At 41.6% G+C, this 21,026-nt stretch overlaps 1 protein-coding gene across 1 annotated transcript in view; it reads left to right on the top strand.

The window, feature by feature from the left end:
- The window catches only part of LIN52 (lin-52 DREAM MuvB core complex component), a 122,437-nt gene extending 105,200 nt beyond the window's left edge, over window positions 1-17,237 (top strand). The window contains exon 6 of the mRNA XM_007459727.1: window positions 15,179-17,237. Within this exon, the coding sequence (XP_007459789.1) occupies window positions 15,179-15,234 (56 nt within the window). The 3' untranslated portion in view covers window positions 15,235-17,237. The remainder of the gene's footprint in view (window positions 1-15,178) is intronic.
- Window positions 17,238-21,026: the final 3,789 nt, after the last annotated feature.

The following is a 21,026-nucleotide window of genomic DNA, read 5'->3' on the forward strand; positions in this document are numbered from 1 at the left end:
CCCCTGCATCGGCAGGCGGACTCTCAACCACTGCGCCACCAGGGAAGCCCTCATCCAAAGAATTTAATGATGGAAATAAACATTCATGACATGAAAAGTCACCCCCTTTCTACAGCTTTTCCTGTCCATCCATTTCCAAGTCCTCTGCAGAATTAATTATCCCCATCTCTGTTCCCTGGCCTACTCTTCATTGTATTATGATATGTAGTGATAATGAGAAAAAGCTGTATTTCCAGAGAAGCATTTGTTGAAGTCTTCTGTTTACTATGGAGAATTTCCAAGCATATACTAACTAGAAAGAATGCTATAATGAACTCCACGTACCCATCCCCAGCTTCAATAATTGTCAACTTTCTGCCATTCTTGTTGTATCTCTGCCCCCTTATATCACACTTTTTGTTGTGGTTGTGTTGTTGGCTGGAGTATTTTAAAGCAAATCCTAGTACCATGTCATTCATAAATAATTTAGTATGTATCTCTAACCAAGAAGGCCTTTAAAAAACACACACAATTATTACACCAAACAACATAAAATAATAATTCCTTAGTAACGTCTTATAGTCCATGTCCAGTTTGGTTAAAAATTGTGTTTTTCACAGTTGGTTTGTATGAGTCAACATCTGGACAAGGTCTACACATTGCATTTGATTGACATCAGTCTTCAGTCACTTAATCTTCTCTATAAGCACACTCTTCTTCTTCTAGGTTATCCCCCCCGCCCCATGCTATTTAATTGCTGAAGAAACTGGGTTGTTTGTCCAGGAGGATCTCCCACATTTTAAATTTGGATGATTTTTCTCATGGTGGTAGCATTCCACATGGTCCTCTTTTCCCCCAAATTTCCTGTAATCTAGTAGAGTTAGAGAATAAAGTGGGTTTGGAGTCAGTCTTTTTGGCAGGGATGCTTCATAAGTGTACTTGCTATTGTTGCGTATGAAACACAGGACCTTCATTTGTTCCAGTTTCAGTGAACATCAGTGAGTTTAGGTGGTATCAGTCTCATTCTTTCCATAATAATAATAATTATGATGATTACTATTCTAATAAATCAGCAACTATTTGGTTTCCCTGAAATGTAGTCCAAAGAGGAAAGGCAGAAAAAATGCTTGATTTTTCCCCCCTTTTACTTACCAATTTTCAGAACATGAAATGAGTTGAAGTGACTGAGGGCTTTTAAGAAATATTATAGTAAAATATAATATATTAAATATATTAAATATAATACAGTATACTAGTGTATTATAATTTAATATAATACAATATATATTTAATATAATGTATTATGATTTAATATAATATTTGATGTAATTAATATAATACATTATATTAGTATAATACATTATATTAATATTATATTAAATATAATACATTAAAATACTATTTAATGTACTTCTAAGCACTATAATCATTATTGTTTTTGACACTCAAAACTGTCCCATCTTTAGTTAGTGGACACCCCTTTATGCTGACTTCTGTGTCATTTGACATGACCCTAGTAATCTTTGGTAACTTCCTTCCTTTCAGCGTGTCAAGATATTCCTTGTTCATTTACTTCAGACTTAGAATCTTATCCATTTCTCCAAGGAACCCTGGGAGTAGAAATCTTCATTTTAGTAGAAATCTAAGTACTAAGAGTATTAATTGGTACTGGACTGTCATTGCTTCTGGGCTTTTTCCATGGACAGGGTTGGTAAATGAGTTGTTGTTTGTTTTTTTTTTTTTTGCGGTACGCGGGCCTCTCACTGTTGTGGCCTCTCCCATTGCGGAGCACAGGCTCCGGACGCGCAGGCCCAGCGGCCATGGCTTACGGGCCCAGCCGCTCCGCGGCATGTGGGATCTTCCCAGACCGGGGCACGAACCCGTGTCCCCTGCATCAGCAGGTGAACTCTCAACCACTGCGCCACCAGGGAAGCCCTGTTGTTTTGTTTTTTAAGAGAAAAAGAAATCGTGTTCCTACCAATATGCCCAGCTCAAATTAAAGATGTTTAAGTGGGGAGGGCTTCCCTGGTGGCGCAGTGGTTGAGAGTCCGCCTGCCGATGCAGGGGACGCGGGTTCGTGCCCCAGTCTGGGAGGATCCCACATGCTGCGGAGCAGCTGGGCCCATGAGCCATGGCCGCTGAGCCTGCGCGTCCGGAGCCTGTGCTCCGCAATGGGAGAGGCCACAACAGTGAGAGGCCCGCGTACCGCAAAAAAAAAAAAAAAAAAAAAAAGATGTTTAAGGGTTTTAATTTAATATATTCGGGTTTAATTTTTTAATTTTAATTTTATTGGAGTTTAGTTGATTTACAACGTTATGTTAGTTTCAGGAACACGGCAAAGTTATTCAGTTATACATATATTCATTCTTTTTTAGATTCTTTTCTCATATACAATGTATTTGATTTTTTTTTTAATTTATTTATTTATTTTTGGCTGTGTTGGGTCTTCGTTTCTGTGCGAGGGCTTTCTCCAGTTGCGGCGAGTGAAGGCCACTCTTCATCACGGTGCGCGGGCCGCTCACTGTCACGGCCTCTCCCGTTGTGGAGACGCGCAGGGTCAGTAGTTGTGGCTCACGGGCTTAGTTGCTCCGCGGCATGTGGGATCTTCCCAGACCAGGGCTCAAACCCATGTCCCCTGCATTGGCAGGCAGACTCTCAACCACTGCGCCACCAGGGAAGCCCAATGTATTTGATTTTATAATAGTATGTCTTTTATTCTGGAAATCTTGATTTCTAATAACTAACATAATTATTTATGTTTTAACCCACAATGAGACTAGCATCAAAAGAACTAACTACATATAACAACAAGACTGCTGAATGCAATTTAAGATTTCTCTGTGCCTCATTTATATCTTTAGGATATGTACTTGTAGGGATATATAGTCAGAATATGTCTTTTAGAATTATTTAAACTTTTGTACTGTGTGGTTATTGCCAAATTTTAGAGATTCAAGTTATTTTCAGTTTATTTCCACTTTTAGAGATTGCCGTTTTTCTATTTAATGCATTTTTTAATGTATAAAATATTTATATGGTGTCCCAAAGTAAAACGTATAAAATAAAGTGCATCCAAAATGTCTACCTTCCACCTCTATCCTACCCCCTCTCTTTTTCCTCTTCTAGGTAACCATCTTTATTAGTAAAAACAAATACTAAACTTTATCCTTCCATTATTTCTTTTGAAAATATAAGTAAATATACTTGTGTATTTCTCCATGTCCTAATTTTCCACATAAGGTAATATACTATACATAGTGTTCTGCACCTTGCTTTTTTTCCACTCAGCAGTATGTTCTGGAGATCGCTCCATAGCAATATATAGGTCTCTTCTTCATTCCTTCATACAGTTACACAGTACTCTGTAATATGGAGTCCCTTCCCTAAAAATGGACATTTGAGTTGTTTCCGATCTTCAGTTATTACAGATAGTGCTGAAATGAATAGGAATATGAATACCCTATTTAATATTTTTGCTGGTGTATCTTTGGGTAGCTACCTAGAAGTAAAATTGCTGGGTCAAAAACATAGGTAATTTTACTAGGATAAAAATTTCTTATGCACAGTATTGAATTAAGAATTGAAAAGGAAGCAGATTTCCTCTTTCCTCATATATGAATAAATTATTTCAATAGATATATAGTTGACCACCTCCCATGTGCCTGGTATTGTTCTAGTTGCTGGGGATAGAGCAGGAGGCTCTGTAGAACTTCAAGGAGCATGAAGAGAAATAAACAAAGTTAATTTCAGATTTTGGTTTGTGCTGTGAAGGAAGTAAATGTGTTGATATGAAAGAAAGTAACCAAGAGGACTCACTTTGGATAGGGTGGCCACAGAAGGCCTCTTTGAAAAGGTGATGTTTGAACTGAGATTTGACAGATTAAAAAAATGATTAACGCTGCCATTTATAGACTTTCCTACTATACGCCAGGCAATATAAAGGATTTTCATACCTCATTTTATCTCACAAGACTGCAAAGTCTATTTTATAATTATGTTTTATGAATGAGAAAACTGATGCTCATAAAAATAATTTGCTTAAGGTCTTAACACCTGTAAATGGGGGGGGGGGAGGGGGGCTGGGATTTGAATCAAGGCTAGACCCATCTAATTCCAAAGCCAGATAAGAGAAATCCTTTTTACTGTATACATTGCCTCTCTTAACCAGAAAGAAAGCAGAGAATACCGAGTTAACATAGTAAATGGTTTAGACTCTTGTTTTAACCTGGCAGAAATAGTGTTTTTTTTTTTCTTTGAAAGCACTGTTCACATTTGCTACTGAATGATTACAAATTCAGAATACATATGCTTGTTTTCTTTGGGAGTATTTGTTATATAACAAAAGAGAAAAACATGTCTTCTTGTCCAAGCTAAGTAAAACAATTTCAATATCTGTTTTTATTGTTTTCGACTTAATGATGGTTCTCTGTTTAAAATACCGTAGCAAGAACCTAGGGGCAGGACAGGAATAAAGACGCAGACCTACTAGAGAATGGACTTGAGGACACGGATGGGGGAAGGGTAAGCTGGGACAAAGTGAGAGAGCAGCATGGACATATATACACTACCAAATGTAAAACCGATAGCTAGTGGGAAGCAGCCGCATAGCACAGGGAGATCAGCTCGGTGCTTTGTGACCACCTAGAGGGGGTGGGATAGGGAGGGTGGGAGGGAGACGCAAGAGGGATGAGATATGGCGATATATGTATATGTATAGCTGATTCACTTTGTTATAAAGCAGAAACTAACACACCATTGTAAAGCAATTATACTCCAATAAAGATGTTAAAAAATAAATAAATAAAATTTTAAAAATAAAATAAAATACCGTAGCAAAAATATCCCCCAGATATTTGTAGCCTATTAAAATAATGCACCTTCTAAGTATCCTATTGATTTATTTCACAAATATTTGTTAAAATCTATATTCAAGGTACTTTACAGTGTCTATTTGAAATAACTTCATTAAATGAAATAACCAAAACATTCAAGGGACTTCCCTGGCGGGCCAGTGGTTAAGACGCCGTGCTTCCACTGCAGGAGGTGAGGGTTAGGTCCCTTGTCAGGGAACTAAGATCCTGCATGCCTCGCAGACTGACCAAAACAAAAACAAAAACACGTTCAAGCTTCTGTAAATAGCCATAAAATTAATCTTAGGGGGAAATTTTTTCTTGTGCCAGCACTTACTGAGGACTTAAATGTATTGCCTTAAGTCTCATACAACCCACTCAGGTAGGTACTAATCCCCCATCTTACAGATGAGGGAACTGAGGCACAGAGAGGCTACATAATTTACCGGAGATCACCATCTAATAAGTGATAGATTCAGACCAAAGTTCAAAGCCTATGCGATCATAGGTTTTTCTATATCATATATATTAAAAGGTCATATCAAACAACAAGAAAGTAGGGAAATATATTCTTCCTTTCTGGTGAGTTAGGTCCATACTACTGTCCGATGAACCATGCGTGAAGATTCATAGACATTTTCTTTGGTGTCTTAAACTGGAACTACCTGCAGTTAAAAGTCAGATTCTAATTTTACAAACAAGGCCACCTCTAACAAAATTACAATAAAATGATCTTATTCCCTGGCTTAAAGAAAAATTCTCCAGTAACTGTAGGAGAGCTTGTGGTATCAAGACAGCATCTTATATCTCCATGTAAGTCATAAGCAAAGTGATATTGTGGTGAAAAAATAGTGGCATGGATAATACCTGCTCACAGCCCAAGACGTTTGATGTATCTTGGGCCTCAGTGTTTGTCGGATTTTGCAATTTCATGAGCAAGATTTGTATTTTTTTAAAGTTCTATATTTCTCTGTGTTCCACTTGATATCAAATCTGTATTCTTAGATCGTAGCGTTTCATTTAAAAAAATAAATAATCTCAGCCCCTCCTCCCTCTCCTCCCCCTCCCCCCCACACTCATTTCGTATAATATGGTAATGATATCACCGTAGCTGTAATTACGGGTCATCTTCATTTCTTTCATCTCTGCCTGTTCTGATGGCTTCATTCCTTTGACGGAAAAGATTTGGCTCTGGGTGCTATGATTATTTTGTTAAGCGTTATTCGAATAGACAGGAGTGAGAGAAATTAATCAATCCAAATGCAATTAGCATCATGTTTAACCCAGTGATGGACGTCTCAAGGTGAAACAGCCAGGGGAGTTTCAGACATTATTATTCAATCCAGTGGTTCTTATCTAAATTATAATCAAGAGAGGTTTTTATTGGCTTCTCAGTGTGAAGATGTAACTCTTTTCCTGCCCTGTGGGTCAGGAAGACTGGGGCCTCCATCCTCTGTAGACGTTTGCTGCTGCCAGCACCTTGAGGTGGGGATGTTCCAAGCAGGAGGATTTTCTTAATATCCAAGTCCTTTGAAATTCATCTATACTGTGATCTTGGTCTGATTTTCCTGGGAGTGGGATATTGCCTGTGAATAAATTACTCTAACTTGGGGCAAAATATTTTGTGTCCTGATGAAATCAGTTTGACTAGTTCTTTCTTAACCTTACATGATAGATTATTATTGCTGTACTCACTTTATGAATGAGGAAATTAAGACTGTGTGAAGCTACTAGCCTTTGGTCACAATAAGTGTTTCACCACGATGTATTACTACGTAAAGGCCCTGAAGTGTGAATGTTCTGCAAAAATTTATGAGTATTTAATAAAAGTTTGCCCCAAGTGTATTAATCCATTGCTTTGATCTCATTGCCGTTCGTTCAACTGAGTTTACCCTTGGAAGTGGAACCAAGTGAAATAGGCCTGTGAGGCCCTCTGAAGAGGAAACAAAATACAAATAAGAAGTTTTTAGGTCTCATTTCTTGAACACAAATCTTTGGGGTTTGTTGTTATTGTTTTGGTTTGGTTTTTAGTAGGGAGAAGGATGATGAAAAGGATTGAATACTTGAAATCTAGTCTTGTTTTGCTCTTGAAAGAGGGCAGAGCAAGGAGAGTTGGTGGAGAAACATAGGCTTTCACCTGGATACAGCATTTTTCAAATACCTGACAATTAAGATTCTTCTACTTCTTTCAGCCTTCAGGCATCATGGATGACACTTCCCGTATTTTATGTTCCTGCTTGATGGTTTATATTCTGAGAATAAATCTGTTGGCTGGATGTTTCTGTCCTTTTTTTCCCCCTGTTGTGTAAAGCCATTAAAATTATTTTCCATATTGGAACTGTCCAAATGCATTTAACTGTACCTTGAGTCCTGGCTTTTCTTTTCTTTTTTTTTTTTTTTTTTTTTGCGGTGCGCGGGCCTCTCAACTGTTGTGGCCTCTCCCGTTGCGGAGCACAGGCTCCGTAAGCACAGCGCTCAGCGGCCATGGCTCACGGGCCCAACCGCTCCGCGGCATGTGGGATCTTCCCAGACCGGGTCACGAACCCGCGTCCTCTGCATTGGCAGGCGGACTCTCAACCACTGCGCCACCAGGGAAGCCCCTGGCTTTTCTTTTTTATATTACTTCTTGGATAAAACATTCTCTGGAAGTGGCCCTTGCTATGAATTGAAAAAAAAAATGTTTGATATAAAATTATCTATTCCTGAATTCACGGGAGAGAACATAGTGCTTAGCCACCCCACTCTTTTAGAAGAAAAAGTCATGTTAGAGAGACAAGACACTGAATAGAAAGAGAATCTGGGAAGTGTGCCCCAAAAAGGATTTTCTGAGAATTCTTAGGATGAAGATTTTCATAGTCAATGATAGTTTGGTCATGGATGTAGCATCCAGACTGTTTTTTTCTTAGATATTATTTCATTCTCAAAGAATTTTGGGCAAAAGCCTAAGGCTGTTCTGTCTGCCTTCAAATGCTGCTTTTATATATCTTAGAGAAAAGTGAGATTTCTACCATAAAATCTTTTTTAAAAAATTTATTTATTTTTGGCTGCGTTGGGTCTTCATTGCGGTGCACGGGCTCTAGGCGCTTGGGCTTCAGTAGTTGTGGCACACAGGCTCAGTAGTTGTGGCTCACGGGCTCTAGAGTGCAGGCTCAGTAGTTGTGGTGCATGGGCTTGGTTGCTCTGCGGCACGTGGGATCTTCTTGGACCACGGCTCGAACCTGTGTCCCCTGCATTGGCAGGTGGTTTCTTAATCACTGCACCACCAGGGAAGTCCCTCTACCATAAACTCTTATGTTGAGTGGACTCTCCCACAAGAGTTGACTGAGAATGGTCAGTAGACCATATACAATTACACCATTTTCTGAGGGCCACCAAGTATTCAAATGAGGTCCCAAGAGAGTTCCTTCTCATCCACAACACCATGCTCAGTTCATAGCACCTTCTGCTCTTGACAGTGGCCCCAGCCACTCTCATATCAGAGGCATTATAAAGTGCTTAGTCCTTGACTTGAATTATTGATCACTTAGTGATAGGTTTTTGTGGAGGTATGAACCGGAGCATGGTGAAGAATCTCAGTCTGGGGGCCTGCCTGGAACTGCTCTGCTCTACGCCGGCCCTATGCCGGAGTGACAGGAAAACTTTCTCATTCCTGTGAGAGAGAAATCAGCACTGTAAATCACATTGGTTTCCTTTGTTCTCCTCTGATGTACCAAGGTACCTGTGAACAGCTAGATAGCTCCATCTCAAAGGCCACTTCTCATTTATTTGAATTTTCCCTAATACCTAGTACATAGTAGGTAGGCTCTGTACGTGACTAACTTAACTATTCATCCATCCCCTTCATGCTTCTCTCCTGCATAGCACACAGTCATGACTAGGAGATCCCTCAGCGGAATTAGAACGCCTTCAACTAAAAAATAATTGTTAAAAAAAAGTCAAAACTGTAATCATAACAAATGGCATCATTTCTACAAAACACCTTCTATAAATCTAGTTAAATAGATAACCTTTTAGCACATTGATTTAAACCAAACTAACTAGGGTTTTATGTGCTCCTTTTTTGTTAGAAGCTGCTGGTGTAGTTAAGGAAGGTCGCTGCCTCTAACTAGCACCCAGGTTTGAACCTCCAGAGTATACATGTTACACAGATGCAAGTCAGGCATGTTTCCCTTTGTTTTACATTTGAGAGCCTTTAAAAAATAAATAGTTCATCCTCTTTTTGCCACTCCTGGTGCTGCTTGTGTGCGCATTCGTAACTGACCTGGTACCTTTTCTCTTTTGTGAAATGGCAGCTGCGGAGACTCCGTTGTTTCCCATGACCGATGGAAAACCCAAGGAAGGAGTCAAGGCTAAGAACAATGATCATATTAATTTGAAGGTGGCGGGGCAGGACAGTTCTGTGGCGCACAGATTAAGATTAAGCATACACCACTTAGTAAACTAATGAAGGCTTACTGTGAATGACAGGGTTTGTCAATGAGGTAGGTCAGATTCCAGTTTAATAGGCAGACAATTCATGAAACAGACACACTGTGAGAGCAAAATAACTTACTGGATTATGAAAGAGAAGGGCTGAATGAGCATGCCACTAATGGAGGAGGGGGCGCTGTCACGGAACCAGCATTCTGCCCCAGTTGTTGTCAATCAAAACATAGCATTGGTCATTTAGCTTAAAAAAAATAAAGGGAATATGCTCGTGTACATCACCAGTTACTTTAAGTACAGTAAAGGAGTGAGGAAATGGTACGTGGAAGAACAGAGAAATCCATACTATAGTAGCCAAGATGCCGTCATTGTGTTCCAGCAGCAGAGAGGAGGTGTCTGCTATGAAGGGAACTTGCTCTTTACTCCAGATCTCAGTTCCCACAGACCAAGAAGACCTTCGCAGTTAGAAGACTGCAGTTTGGTTCTCCCACATCCTGACTACTACAGTATGGATTTCTCTATTCTTTCATATACCCCTTCCTCACGTCTTTATTGTAGTTGAAGTAACTAGTGTACACAAGCATATTGGCTTTTTTTTTTAAGCTAAATGACCAGTGTTATGTTTTGCTTGACAACAACTGGGGCAGAATTCTGGTTCTGTAACAGTCCACCCTCTCTCCATTAGTGGCGTGCTCATTCAGCCCTTGTCTTTCATATTCAAGTAAGTTATTTTGCTCTCACTGTTTAACAGAAATCAAACAAACAAAAATCTATGCATACCTTGTTCCATTGGAGAATTTTAATGTTTTTCACTTTATCACTGTAAAACCCAGGGCAGTTTTATAACTTTTTTGTACATAGCTGTTACGTGTAAGGCAATCTGTCTTTAAGCAGGGATAAATTACTCTAAATGAAATGAATCCTAGATAATTTTCCCATCAAGTATCTTGTTGCTTAAATAAACTTCTTGTTTGACATGAAAGAAAGAGTCATACAGTAGCTAGCATTTACAGAATGCCTGTGTGACCCTTGTATTAATCCTATCTTGAACAGATGAGGTGACTGAAACACAGAGAGATGACTTGGTTGACTTGCCCGCAGTGGTTCAGGCTCAGTGTAGGAGCTGGGGTTTGAATCCAAGCCTGTCCAATGCTAGAAGCCCTGCTCTTGGGAATTCCTTGGTGTTACAGTGGTTAGGACTCCACGCTTCCGTTGCTGGGGGCCCAGGTTCAATCCCTGGTCAGGGAACTAGGGTCCTGCAAGCTGCACAGAATAAATAAAAACAAACAAACAAACAAACAAACACACACATACATACATACCCACCCTGCTCTTTTCACAGCGTTATGCTGTCTCCTTTGTTTCCTGGCCACTCAGAGTCTCCTAAACAGCCTGCTGTTGCTTTTCAGGATATGAGAGAACCATCCGCCTCGCTAATGTTTTTATTTATATTGATTTAATTATATTGAGGCACAATATAAATATTTAAAGTGGCTTGCATTGGAACTGCAAACCAAAGGCTATGAGTTTCTTCCATTTCATTAAAAGTTACTTAACCTTTACATTGTTCCCTATATTAAAGCCAAGTAGAATTTTATCAGGCAGTTGCCTCAAAGTTATAATCTGGAAAATCTTTCTATGATGAAACCCATATGTCATGGGCAAAAGGTGCAAAGCCCTGGCATAGAGGGCTGGTCTCGTGAGAGATTCTGCACCCAATCTCGTTAACCAGGGTGCCTCTGGTAATCCCTCATGCCCTCAACTGGTGAGAAATCAGTCTGTACCACTGAATCTTTTTCAACCAGCCACCGGAAGATTTACCGCAGAGAAGGCAGTTTGGGGATAGTCATTGTGGAAAGGGAGCCAGAGGCAAGGCTAAATGTAGGATGGCGGGATTGGAGAGTCTAAAGAAGAGATTACATTAAAGCATACACCACCTTCACAGCAAGCAGGATGGAGTCCTCCCTTCAGCCCTGACCTCTCTAAAGTATACCCAGGTATTTACAGCTGCTGTGAACCTGACAGCCCTAGGGAAACTATGAAGGGGTGATAGAAACTGCATCAACCTGGAAGTTGATTATAGTTTATCCATTTGCTGTCTTTAAATGTGTCCCCTGTCCCACACTCGGCAGCAGTTCACATGTTCACCCTTTGGTGAGAGTCTTGACTATGGCTTTCTCAGTTTATGGTCTGTGCCCAGCATAGGAGGGCCTGTAAATCATGACTTGACGTGGAGGTCATGCTTCTCTTCTGCAGAGCATACACTGGTGGCTAATGACCAGTGGATCCCTCTGAGCATAGTGATTCGACTGTGGTAGCAGTGTTGCCTTCCTGTTGAATCTTGTAATCCTAGAGAATCAATCCAGAACCAGAAAATAGTTAAGAAATGGTGTTAACTCCAGATAAAACTTTCTCTAGCAATTTTATGGTCCCCAGGATCGTCTTCTAACACATTGTGGGAAAAGAGAGCCAGGAGAGAAGGCAGGAATTGGAAGTGCCAAGCTGAAGAGTATGTAATCTTACCCTGGTCATTAGTGCAAGAATTATACAAAGTGGTAACTGTTGGGAAGAAGGGATGGAACTAGGCAGGAGGACATAGAAATACCTTACTGTCCTCTGTCAGCAAGCATAGATTTCTCTAAAGGTTTTTTCCCAAAGAGATTTGAAATCCTTGGTGGGAGTTTTTTAGTAAAACACATTTACATTATAAACCCTACTGGAAGGTGTGTGTGTGTGTGTGTGTGTGTGTCTGTGTGTGTGTGTGTGTTTGTGTAGAAGAGGAATACAGAATAGTAGCAGAAGGCTGTCTCCCTACTCCTAATGGGATTTTGTAGCAGCATGTGTGAGTTTGTTTCAGAAGTCAAAAACGAACAGATGTTGGTATAAATTACCTCTGTGTCTGATGTCTTGCAAATTAAAAGCGCGGTTGGCATCGCTAAACAATTTCGCTAGGTTTGTGGGGGGGTGTAGTTAGCGGGTGGTGATTACTATAGCAGGTCGGTAAGAATCTTTACATTGCAGTAGAACAGGAGAGCCAAGGATAAAGAGATGAGGAATAATATAAGGGGTATATGAATTAATCAGAGATGTTAACATCTCTGATGACAAGTGAACAGGAGGGCATGTGCTCTGGAGCAGCCCCTGACTCACAGCAATTTATCTGTGCACAAAAAGGGGTTGGTGCTTAGGATGTGATTTATAGGGCACAGCCCTCTTTTAGGGAGCAGCTAGCTATGTCACAAATTCGTATATCTCCTGTATAGGAACAGCGAGTAGGAAAACTTTCACCCCTCCCACGTAAAAGATGATGTCTTTTGAAATACCTCTACTTTTACGGTGGTTTGCTGCAGCTCTGTGTACTTAGATTAGGTTGAAGGGGGAGGAATAACTGAGTGGAAGGGGGGTTGTTAAAAAGGATTGGTTAAATTCAAGGAGAGCTTGCCACTGAGAGACTTTGGGATATCCATTTTTTTTCCTGTTAAATCCTTTTTATCCCTCGAATAGATTGGGTCTTGTAAAATTTTAAGTCTTAAAATATTGGTCATTCTCCCATTTGGGGAAAAAAAGAGCAAAGAATTGTGGGACATGAAGGACAGTAGGCAGAAATAATTAGTAAGATCAGTACAGTGCTCCTGGCCCAGGATTTTTGGAACAGGGCTCTGTTCTACCCAGCCGAGTATTGTATTACTCAAGTCTGATTTCCAGAGCACCTGCTTCTAGCCACTTTGCAGGATCATTTGATACTGTGTTTAAATTCATTAATAAGCACTGGAGAGTAGGCAGAAAACCTATCCAAGTAGGAATAAATGATGCGACCCACTCTGGCCAAAAGTATAAGTCAATTCCTATAGATCAGGCTGAGGGAAAAGATTCCAAGGAATGGGATTTTCGAGATTGCTAGCCTCCCTTATTACCATTCATTCATTCACTTATTCACTTAGGAAATACTGCATGCAAGAGAAGCAATAGACTACTTACCCTCCTCTGAAAGGCGCTGTGTTAATAATACCACTATACCAAGCATGATCATGGCTGAATACCCGAGAGGGCGGGGCAGGTGGCATTAATATGCTACTCATTTTACAGATGAAGAAACTGGGGCGCAGAGATCTTTCCCATCTCAAGGTCTCGCCCAGCTGATAAATATTAGAGTTGGAACTTAAACTGCATTCAGATCCTGTGTTCTCTGAAAGAAATCCATGCTCCCTCCCCTGGGCAATAAAATACTTGTTTGGATTTCCTCTAGCGTAGCTAGTCCTTGTCCCTGGATCTCCATGAATCTGGCACTACTTCCATCAAGGGAAATGACTTTTCTTGCCGAATAAGCAAAAGGTAAATTTTAAAAGAATCCCACAATGTAGAGAATGGAGCAATGAGGGTCACTAACAAGTCTTATTGTTTGTCTGTGAAATGGAAGGAAACTAACTTTACTGTGTTCCTACTTGGTTCTAGTTCTTTTGTATATTATCATTCATCCAGCCAACATTTATTCAGCAGATACCGGGTCCAGCACTATGCTAGGTGCTGGTGATAAAAAGAATAATAAAACACAATCTCTGCCCTCAGTTCTTCGACTTCCATGGAGGAAGACAAGTATATCAACAAGTAATTGCAAGTCTTATAGGAACTTTGTATGTATGGGATTTGGCGTAAACCCACTAAGGAAGGAATGGTCAGTTTGATTTGGGCCAGGGTACGGTTGAGGGCACATGAGACAAGCCCAACGCTAGGGCTTCCATTCCTAGTTAATGGGATTTCCTTTCCCTTTGTTGGAGCTTTGGAACTTGTGAAAGATGGGGAATGTATAGACTGCAGTTACCAAAAGGTTTCCTGGTTACAAAGTTTGTATTGTTTTATTTCTTCCTTGTACAAATAAACCAAGAACTAGTAAATGTAGATGGTGGGGTGGGGGAGTGGGAGCCCATTCATCTAGCACCATTTTGCTCTGCACCGGGGAAGGGAAGCAAGGAGGCTAGGGTGAAGGTCCTTCTCACCCCTGCAGGTGCCTCCCTAGCCACCTCACTCCTTTGGCCAAGATGGAGACGTGTCCTTGGAAGCCACAGGGCACCATAGCCTGCTGTGTGTTCACTGCATGGTTCCAGAAGACTTCTGGCCCTGAGGCCAGCCATCGGAAACTTTCAGCACTGTTACATCCATTTAAGAGACATAAAAAGATGATCTTGTGGGGATGAGGATGAAGGGGGTTATGCCACGTACAATTTTTGAGGATTTGCTTGACAGAGCTAAAACGGGGGGCTTCTGGAGTGGGTCTTGTAACTGAGAAATGTTTTACTTTCATTTCAGAGCCTCATATGTAGGAAAGTAGCTGTATAAACCCTCTTGTAACTACAGCATTCAAAGATTGATGGTGCTGAAAGTGAGAAAAAGACACATAAACCTTGCCTGGCTATATTAAATATCTAAGGACTGACAATGCCAAGAGAGAGAAGACCAAAGCTCTATACACCCTACTTTATTACTCCATCCACAGATGAACTGCACTGAGGGAATATAAACCGTTACATTACAGTATCCAGGGACTACCACTGCTGAGAGATGGGGTAAATAATCTCTCATTTTGATTTGAGATTATAAATGTCCAGAGACCAACAATCCAGAAAAGACTCTAATCTAATCTTGGTTGGATTTTAGCCTCCAAGCGCAAACCCAAGGGTAAATGATAAAGATTTCCCCAGTTGGCCTGCGCGTTATAGTAATTACCAACTTCAGAACAGTTTTGTACAGTTTGTTGTCAATAGTGGTTTGTTTTTCTCCCATTTTGGAGGTTAGTAGAGATTGAATCTGTTATGGTAGCAACTTTGTATACAATTTAAATCAATCTGCATTCTTAAATTAAGTCTTCCTGTGAACGCTTTTTCAGATTTTAGGTCTTCATTTATCTTTCATTTGCTTTGTGATTCCAGCCAGAGAGATGACACGGGGGAAATTCCTCAACATTCTAGAGAAGCCCAAGAAGTAGCAGCTGCTTGTGGACAGGATGCCCTGAGGACTGGAACCGTGCTTCCCTCCCAGTGCAGTTCTGATGACGCATACCTCACTGCTTCCTGCCCAGAGGCCGTAGGGTGCACCTCCAGGACTGACCCTCTCCCCTGCTCCTGGCACTCTGCGCTTCTGAGGACATTTGGCGGCAAGAGAAGAATCTGCTCTATCCAAGGATCAGTGGTGCAGTTATTGATTCAGCTTCTAGACTGTGACCGTCTCAGCCTCGGATGTTGGTAACACCAGAAGGTATATCATTCTTAAAGGTCAAAGTCCTGCTTTCTCGTTTCCGGAAATGATTCTGGAGCTCCAGGATCTTACAGTTGATTTGATTCAGTGATAGCAAAGTCAGTTGAGATGTGTTGACGGGACAAGTTCTTTTGAATTGTACTTGATCTCTTAGGAGGTGTTTATGATGCAAGGAGACCAGAGACCAATTAGATTCTGGACCAGACCATGCAGCTTGGCCTGCAAGCTCACCACTGTATACTAGGTTCCAGGAATCCCCAGCTGGAGAAATGCTTTTAAAATTCTACATCTCTCAAGAGAGTCCCATCCCCCAGTGCCTTCCATTCCCCACCTCCCAGCCCCCACCATCAGTCTGACTCCAGGGAAGGGGATCCCTGTGAATAAGGTCCCTCCTGGGATTAGCTTGTACAGTGAAAGGCATATGTAGGGTTGCATTGGGTTCTAGACCTCCAGACCAACTTAAAGGTAACAGAAAGGACTTTTGAGTTCTAGTTAATCTGTTACAGATTCAAGTGAGAAAGTCAGTATGGCCTGAAAGATAGGAGAAGGGGACTGCTTGCAGGAGTTCCCATTTGATTAAAAACTAGAAACTCTACTTGACCTTAAAGGAATGTGCTGTGGAATGGTGGCAATGTTTTGCTCCCCTTGTCCCATCTCACAGCACAGATTAGATATTCCACCCATGTGACAGAAACACACACACACACACACACACACAAGAAAAAGATAATTTCCTGACTTTACAACTACTCTGATGGAGCTCTTTGCCAGTTATCTGTCTCTATGTTAAAACCTGAAAATCTAGCCCGTGGGTAAAATTGATTATACGTGTTCTCCTTATTTTGTCTTATAAGCCAGCCCCCGGCTCTGTTGTTTGTAGAAGTACATGGGGTTTCCTAAACTTTATGAAAAGAACATCCATGTGGCAGTAGTGTGTTGGTGTTTGGACACAAGGAATGTTGTGGTCAAGGTTTTGGTCCCGAGTGTCTGCTAGGGCACAAAACTATTCAGTTGAATAGCTGGTTCATTAACCATTTTCTGACACTTCTGCCTTGTTTCCCATGCTAGAGTTAAGGTTGGATTTTTCTCTCATTTGCACCATTTGACCGTCCATGCAATTTTACCTATTGATAAGTGGGGTGGAATTTAACACAAGACATAAAGGAGAGTATGAGAAGGAAAACATTCTGCTTGGGTGCTATATAGAAGGTTAGGCTGTAGAGGCTTTGATTTTAAGTAAAGCTTATTATTGACATTCCTTTATCTTAAATGCGGTTAAAGAGTGTGAAAGATGGGGAGAGAGAGAGAAAGGGGGGTGTGCAAAAACTAGTGCCATAATGTCAAATTCTAACTTTGCTCTGTTTTTGAGAGTTGATGATGTCAGGCACTTCTAAGTGCTTGGGGAAATTGAGAAACATATGGAGAGCAGTGGGATTCCTCCCCCAAACCAACTCCAGTCTGTAAACTGAAGCTATGTAGTTGGTTTTTTGGTCTGCTTTGGCCTCTTCCTTTTACTATCATCTTATTCACCAGCACTTAATGTAAGTAGATGTTTTAGAATTGTGATATTTATTGGTTTTGTATTTGCTGTCCTTAGAGATGTTAATGATGTATTTTTATATTGATAATATAAATTTATGTACAATGTGTGCATGTATGTATTTCAGGGTGTTAGAAGACTGTACTTTGTATATGGTGGTGTCTATGTCATCATAATAAATATTTCCCTTTTATAGGAGAGTGAGTTTTTCCCCAAAAGGCCAACTTGCACATTTAAAGCATAGACCTCATCAGAAAGCACAACTATAATGGCAGATGACCCACTATCTTCCCTTTAATATCACAGTGGGTGGTGTGGGGCTTTATGGTCATCTACTGCGTGGTCTCTAGCTGCCACTCTGTCCTACCAGCCACCCAGCTCATTACTGCTCAACTCCCTCAACAGTGTTTAAAAATCTTTAATACCTCACCTCCTCTACTAATAAAGTCTAGATCCATCATCCTGGCATTTAAAACTCTCTACATCTAATCCTAATCAACCCTCCAGTTTGGTTTCCTTTCTCTCCAGTATATGAAGTCTCTGTTCCAGTTAATCTGAACAGTTCCCAATTCCTCACTTACATGCCTTTGTTCTTGCCATTGAGTTCCTAGAAAGTCTTGCATCCTTTTCCTACACATCAACCTATCCTTCCTGTAAACCCCGCATGATCCAGCTGGACATAATCCTTCCCCCTCCATTCCTACAGTATTTATGTATACCTCCTTATGACTCTTATTACTACAATCCACCTTATATTTAAGTCATCTGAGTACCTGTCTTAATTGCCCTGCTAAATTATCTGCTCTCTGAGATTGTGGCTGTCTCCCACACATCTAGTTCTTTGTCAGTGTCTTCTTTGAACTGGGGGTTCATGACCTACCTGTTTGCATGCTTCCAGTTAAACGTGACAGATCAAAAACAAATATTTCTCTGCCACCTGCGAAAACCGTTAGTAAGCATTTCTTTACAACTCTGTTCAGGGACTAAAGAGGAAGTGCTAATCAGTACTACTGCTTTCACCCACTGATAGTTTTTACCTGCTCCAGCCCAGAGCATGCCCTTTTAGAAAAAACATTCCCGTTTAAGGAAAGCAAATTGCTTAGCATCATTGATTCAGCATTGTTTCCCAAGAAGACATCTGGGTGGACAGTAGCTTTCTCTGATCTAGAAAAGCATGGCTGGTTGATTGACTGAAAAGGTACAGCATGACAGTTATGCTGCTCTAAATCTTTAGAGATGATTTTTCGCATAAATAAGTATCATCTGCCTACAGGTTTGTCTTCTCTTTTCTTTTTCTGTTCCAAATACCATCCATGCCTCGCATCTGTTGCCGGTGAGCAGCACCAGTCCTGAGAAGCACAGCACTGGTGCCTGGAGGCACATTTTCAAATTCTTATTCTAAGCTGTTCTCACCAACGGTCTCATTGCTTCTTGCTCTCTTCTGTCTCTCAGGTTTTAGGCCTCAGCTGATTTGCTTGGCTTTCTTTTCATTGTTGGAGCAGTAGAAGTTCACAGGCTATCAATTGCATTGATATCAAAATGCTATCATTAATTTATCTTTTTGTTACCTACTGATTGTATTTTTTTAAATGGACCACTGCGAACTGCTCCTTGTTTTTGGTCCTCTGGCTGCAGGTTATTTTAGCTCCTCTGTCTTCTGAACTCACCCAAATCAGAGCAGTGAAAACGAAGCTGGTGAAAGTCATTCCGTTGCCCCTGTGGCTTCCGAAGGGTGCTTGGACTTCCATAAGGGCTTTATAATAAAGCCAAGGAATTTCATTTTCAGTGGGATGCTCTGGTCCCTTCTGTTTCCTCCAGGATTAAGGCATCACAGGAAGGTAAATGCAGAACAGGAAGGGAGGAAATGGGCAATGGGCCACGGTGATGGTCCCAGGGATCAGATAACAAGGTTTCATACCAGCTCTCAACTTCTGCACAAACTCCATCTCCAAGCATTTGGTTATGTTCTGCAGTTTCTGTTTTCTTCATCCTTTGAGAACTACAGGACTACCTGCCCTTGCATGGGCTTCATTTCACCAGAGGACCTTGTACCCCCCCAGCCCCAAAGAGTGGGCAATGAGTGGTCTCTCCCAGTGCATGAAGTTCTGACTGGCCGGTAACTGACTTTTCCTATCTCTTTAGGCTCTGGGGCACTTTGGCGATGTGTCCCTGACTCTGCTTAAAGAGGCCACCGGCCTTTCCACCCTGTGCCCAACACTTTCTTCCGGAGCAGCAGTGGTTGGGGGCTTCAGGTGGCACCAGGTGCACCGTGAGGCTCCCGAATGCTGGCAGAACCTGTTAATTAGCACATGAACACCCCAATGCTCCATTAGATGGGCCAGGCATTTGGAACCTTCCCCTCCTGTGGGCCCCTTCCTCCTAATGAGACCTGGAAGAAGGGCCCTCACAAAACATTGCCTCAGAATAATATTCCGCTTTGTCCCCACCAGTAACCAGGGCTGACAGGATCACTCTGTCCATTTCTCTCCTAATTAGCACAATTCCAGCATAGCCTGAGCCAGCAAATGGAGAAAAGCGATCAAAAGCGATCGGACAACCGTACCGAATCGCAAACACAAAGAGGGCCATTCCCCGTAATTAGGTGAGACAATTCCTCAGTCTTTTCTCGGCTGGAGTTTGCTGCTAAGACTCTTGCTGTTTGGGTCCCAGCAACACAAGTTGCTGGGACACTAATAAGCCCCAAATTGTCTTCCGCTTCACACAACTCTAACCAGAAGACAGATGCGGGGGGAGGGGGCACAGTGAGGGGACAGGGTCTCTAAACAAGCAGCTGCTGCAGTCTTTCCCCAACTCCAAGAAGTAGACACTGGGGCTGAGGTCAGAGAGGGAAGAGGTAGTTGGCTTGAGAGAACTGCCCTGGGTGCTGCCTGGTTCCTGAGCTGGGGCTGAAGCACTGAGAATTCCTGACCCTCAGGGGATGCCCACTCTGCCTTGTTCGTTCCCCACCTTCTGCCTTTTGTCCCCATTTGATCTCCTCATCCCACCTCAGTGGTCCACAATGGTGGCATCACGGGCAGCTATAACTATGGCACCATCCCTGGAACTACATCGAAGTCCTATTCAACTGTAGTTATGATCTCAAGGATAGCAAACACACAACACGCGCGTGAATTCTGCTCTCAAAGAGCTCATGACCTGTAAGGGGCCCTCGCTTCCAGCACCCATCACCTCTTCCCCACCCCCTGCCTGCTATCTCCATTCTCTATCCTGGAAGATTCCTGGTTTTTAAAACAGAAAAGTGGCCCATCAACTGCCAGGGCAAGAAGCCACAACTGGCCATACTCCATGTGGCTCAGAGGTTGGCCATTTAATAAACAGAAACAGCTCCCCCCCAGGATTACAGCCCATTACAGGGATTACTGGGGGTGATACAGCCATGAACTTGGTCAGGGACAAACGAATGCAGAGGAGAGTGGCAGCTGGAACCTCAGCTAAACTCAAGCTCTGAGCTGAGTTGGACTCATACACATTTTCATCCTTATCCTGCCCTCTGCTTTGTGTTTTGACCTGTACTTGATGCTTCTGAAAGTGACCTCCAAAACCAGAAAACACTCAATTGTCTGGAATCCAAGGAGCCAGAAAACCCAAGTAATCAAAGTTGCTTTGTTGTTTTTCCATCTTCTCTAGCCGAGACACGGAGAGGTAATAAGATTTGACTATTTAAATAACTTTTGAGAGATGTCAAAGAATTGATCCAAATTTGTTCAGTCTCCTATAGTTTCTTTGTTTGTAAACAGAACTGACAACAGTATGTGGCACATAATAGATGCTTAATAAGGATTTGTGGAAAGAAAGGATGAACTGCCATGATACTCAGTGTTCATAGCCTTGTTGCTGGTCTAAGGTATAGTAAGAGCTTGGATTTGAGGGAGAGAAGGATGCGCTTGTGCAAGTCACTTCTCTGAGCCTCAGTGTCCTCAGGACCTCTTCCATTTTAAAGAAGCAGCCTAGCATCATGGATA

This window comes from Lipotes vexillifer, unplaced genomic scaffold (genome assembly GCF_000442215.2).
Source record: "Lipotes vexillifer unplaced genomic scaffold, Lipotes_vexillifer_v1.1 scaffold39, whole genome shotgun sequence".
Classification (NCBI taxonomy): domain Eukaryota; kingdom Metazoa; phylum Chordata; class Mammalia; order Artiodactyla; family Lipotidae; genus Lipotes; species Lipotes vexillifer.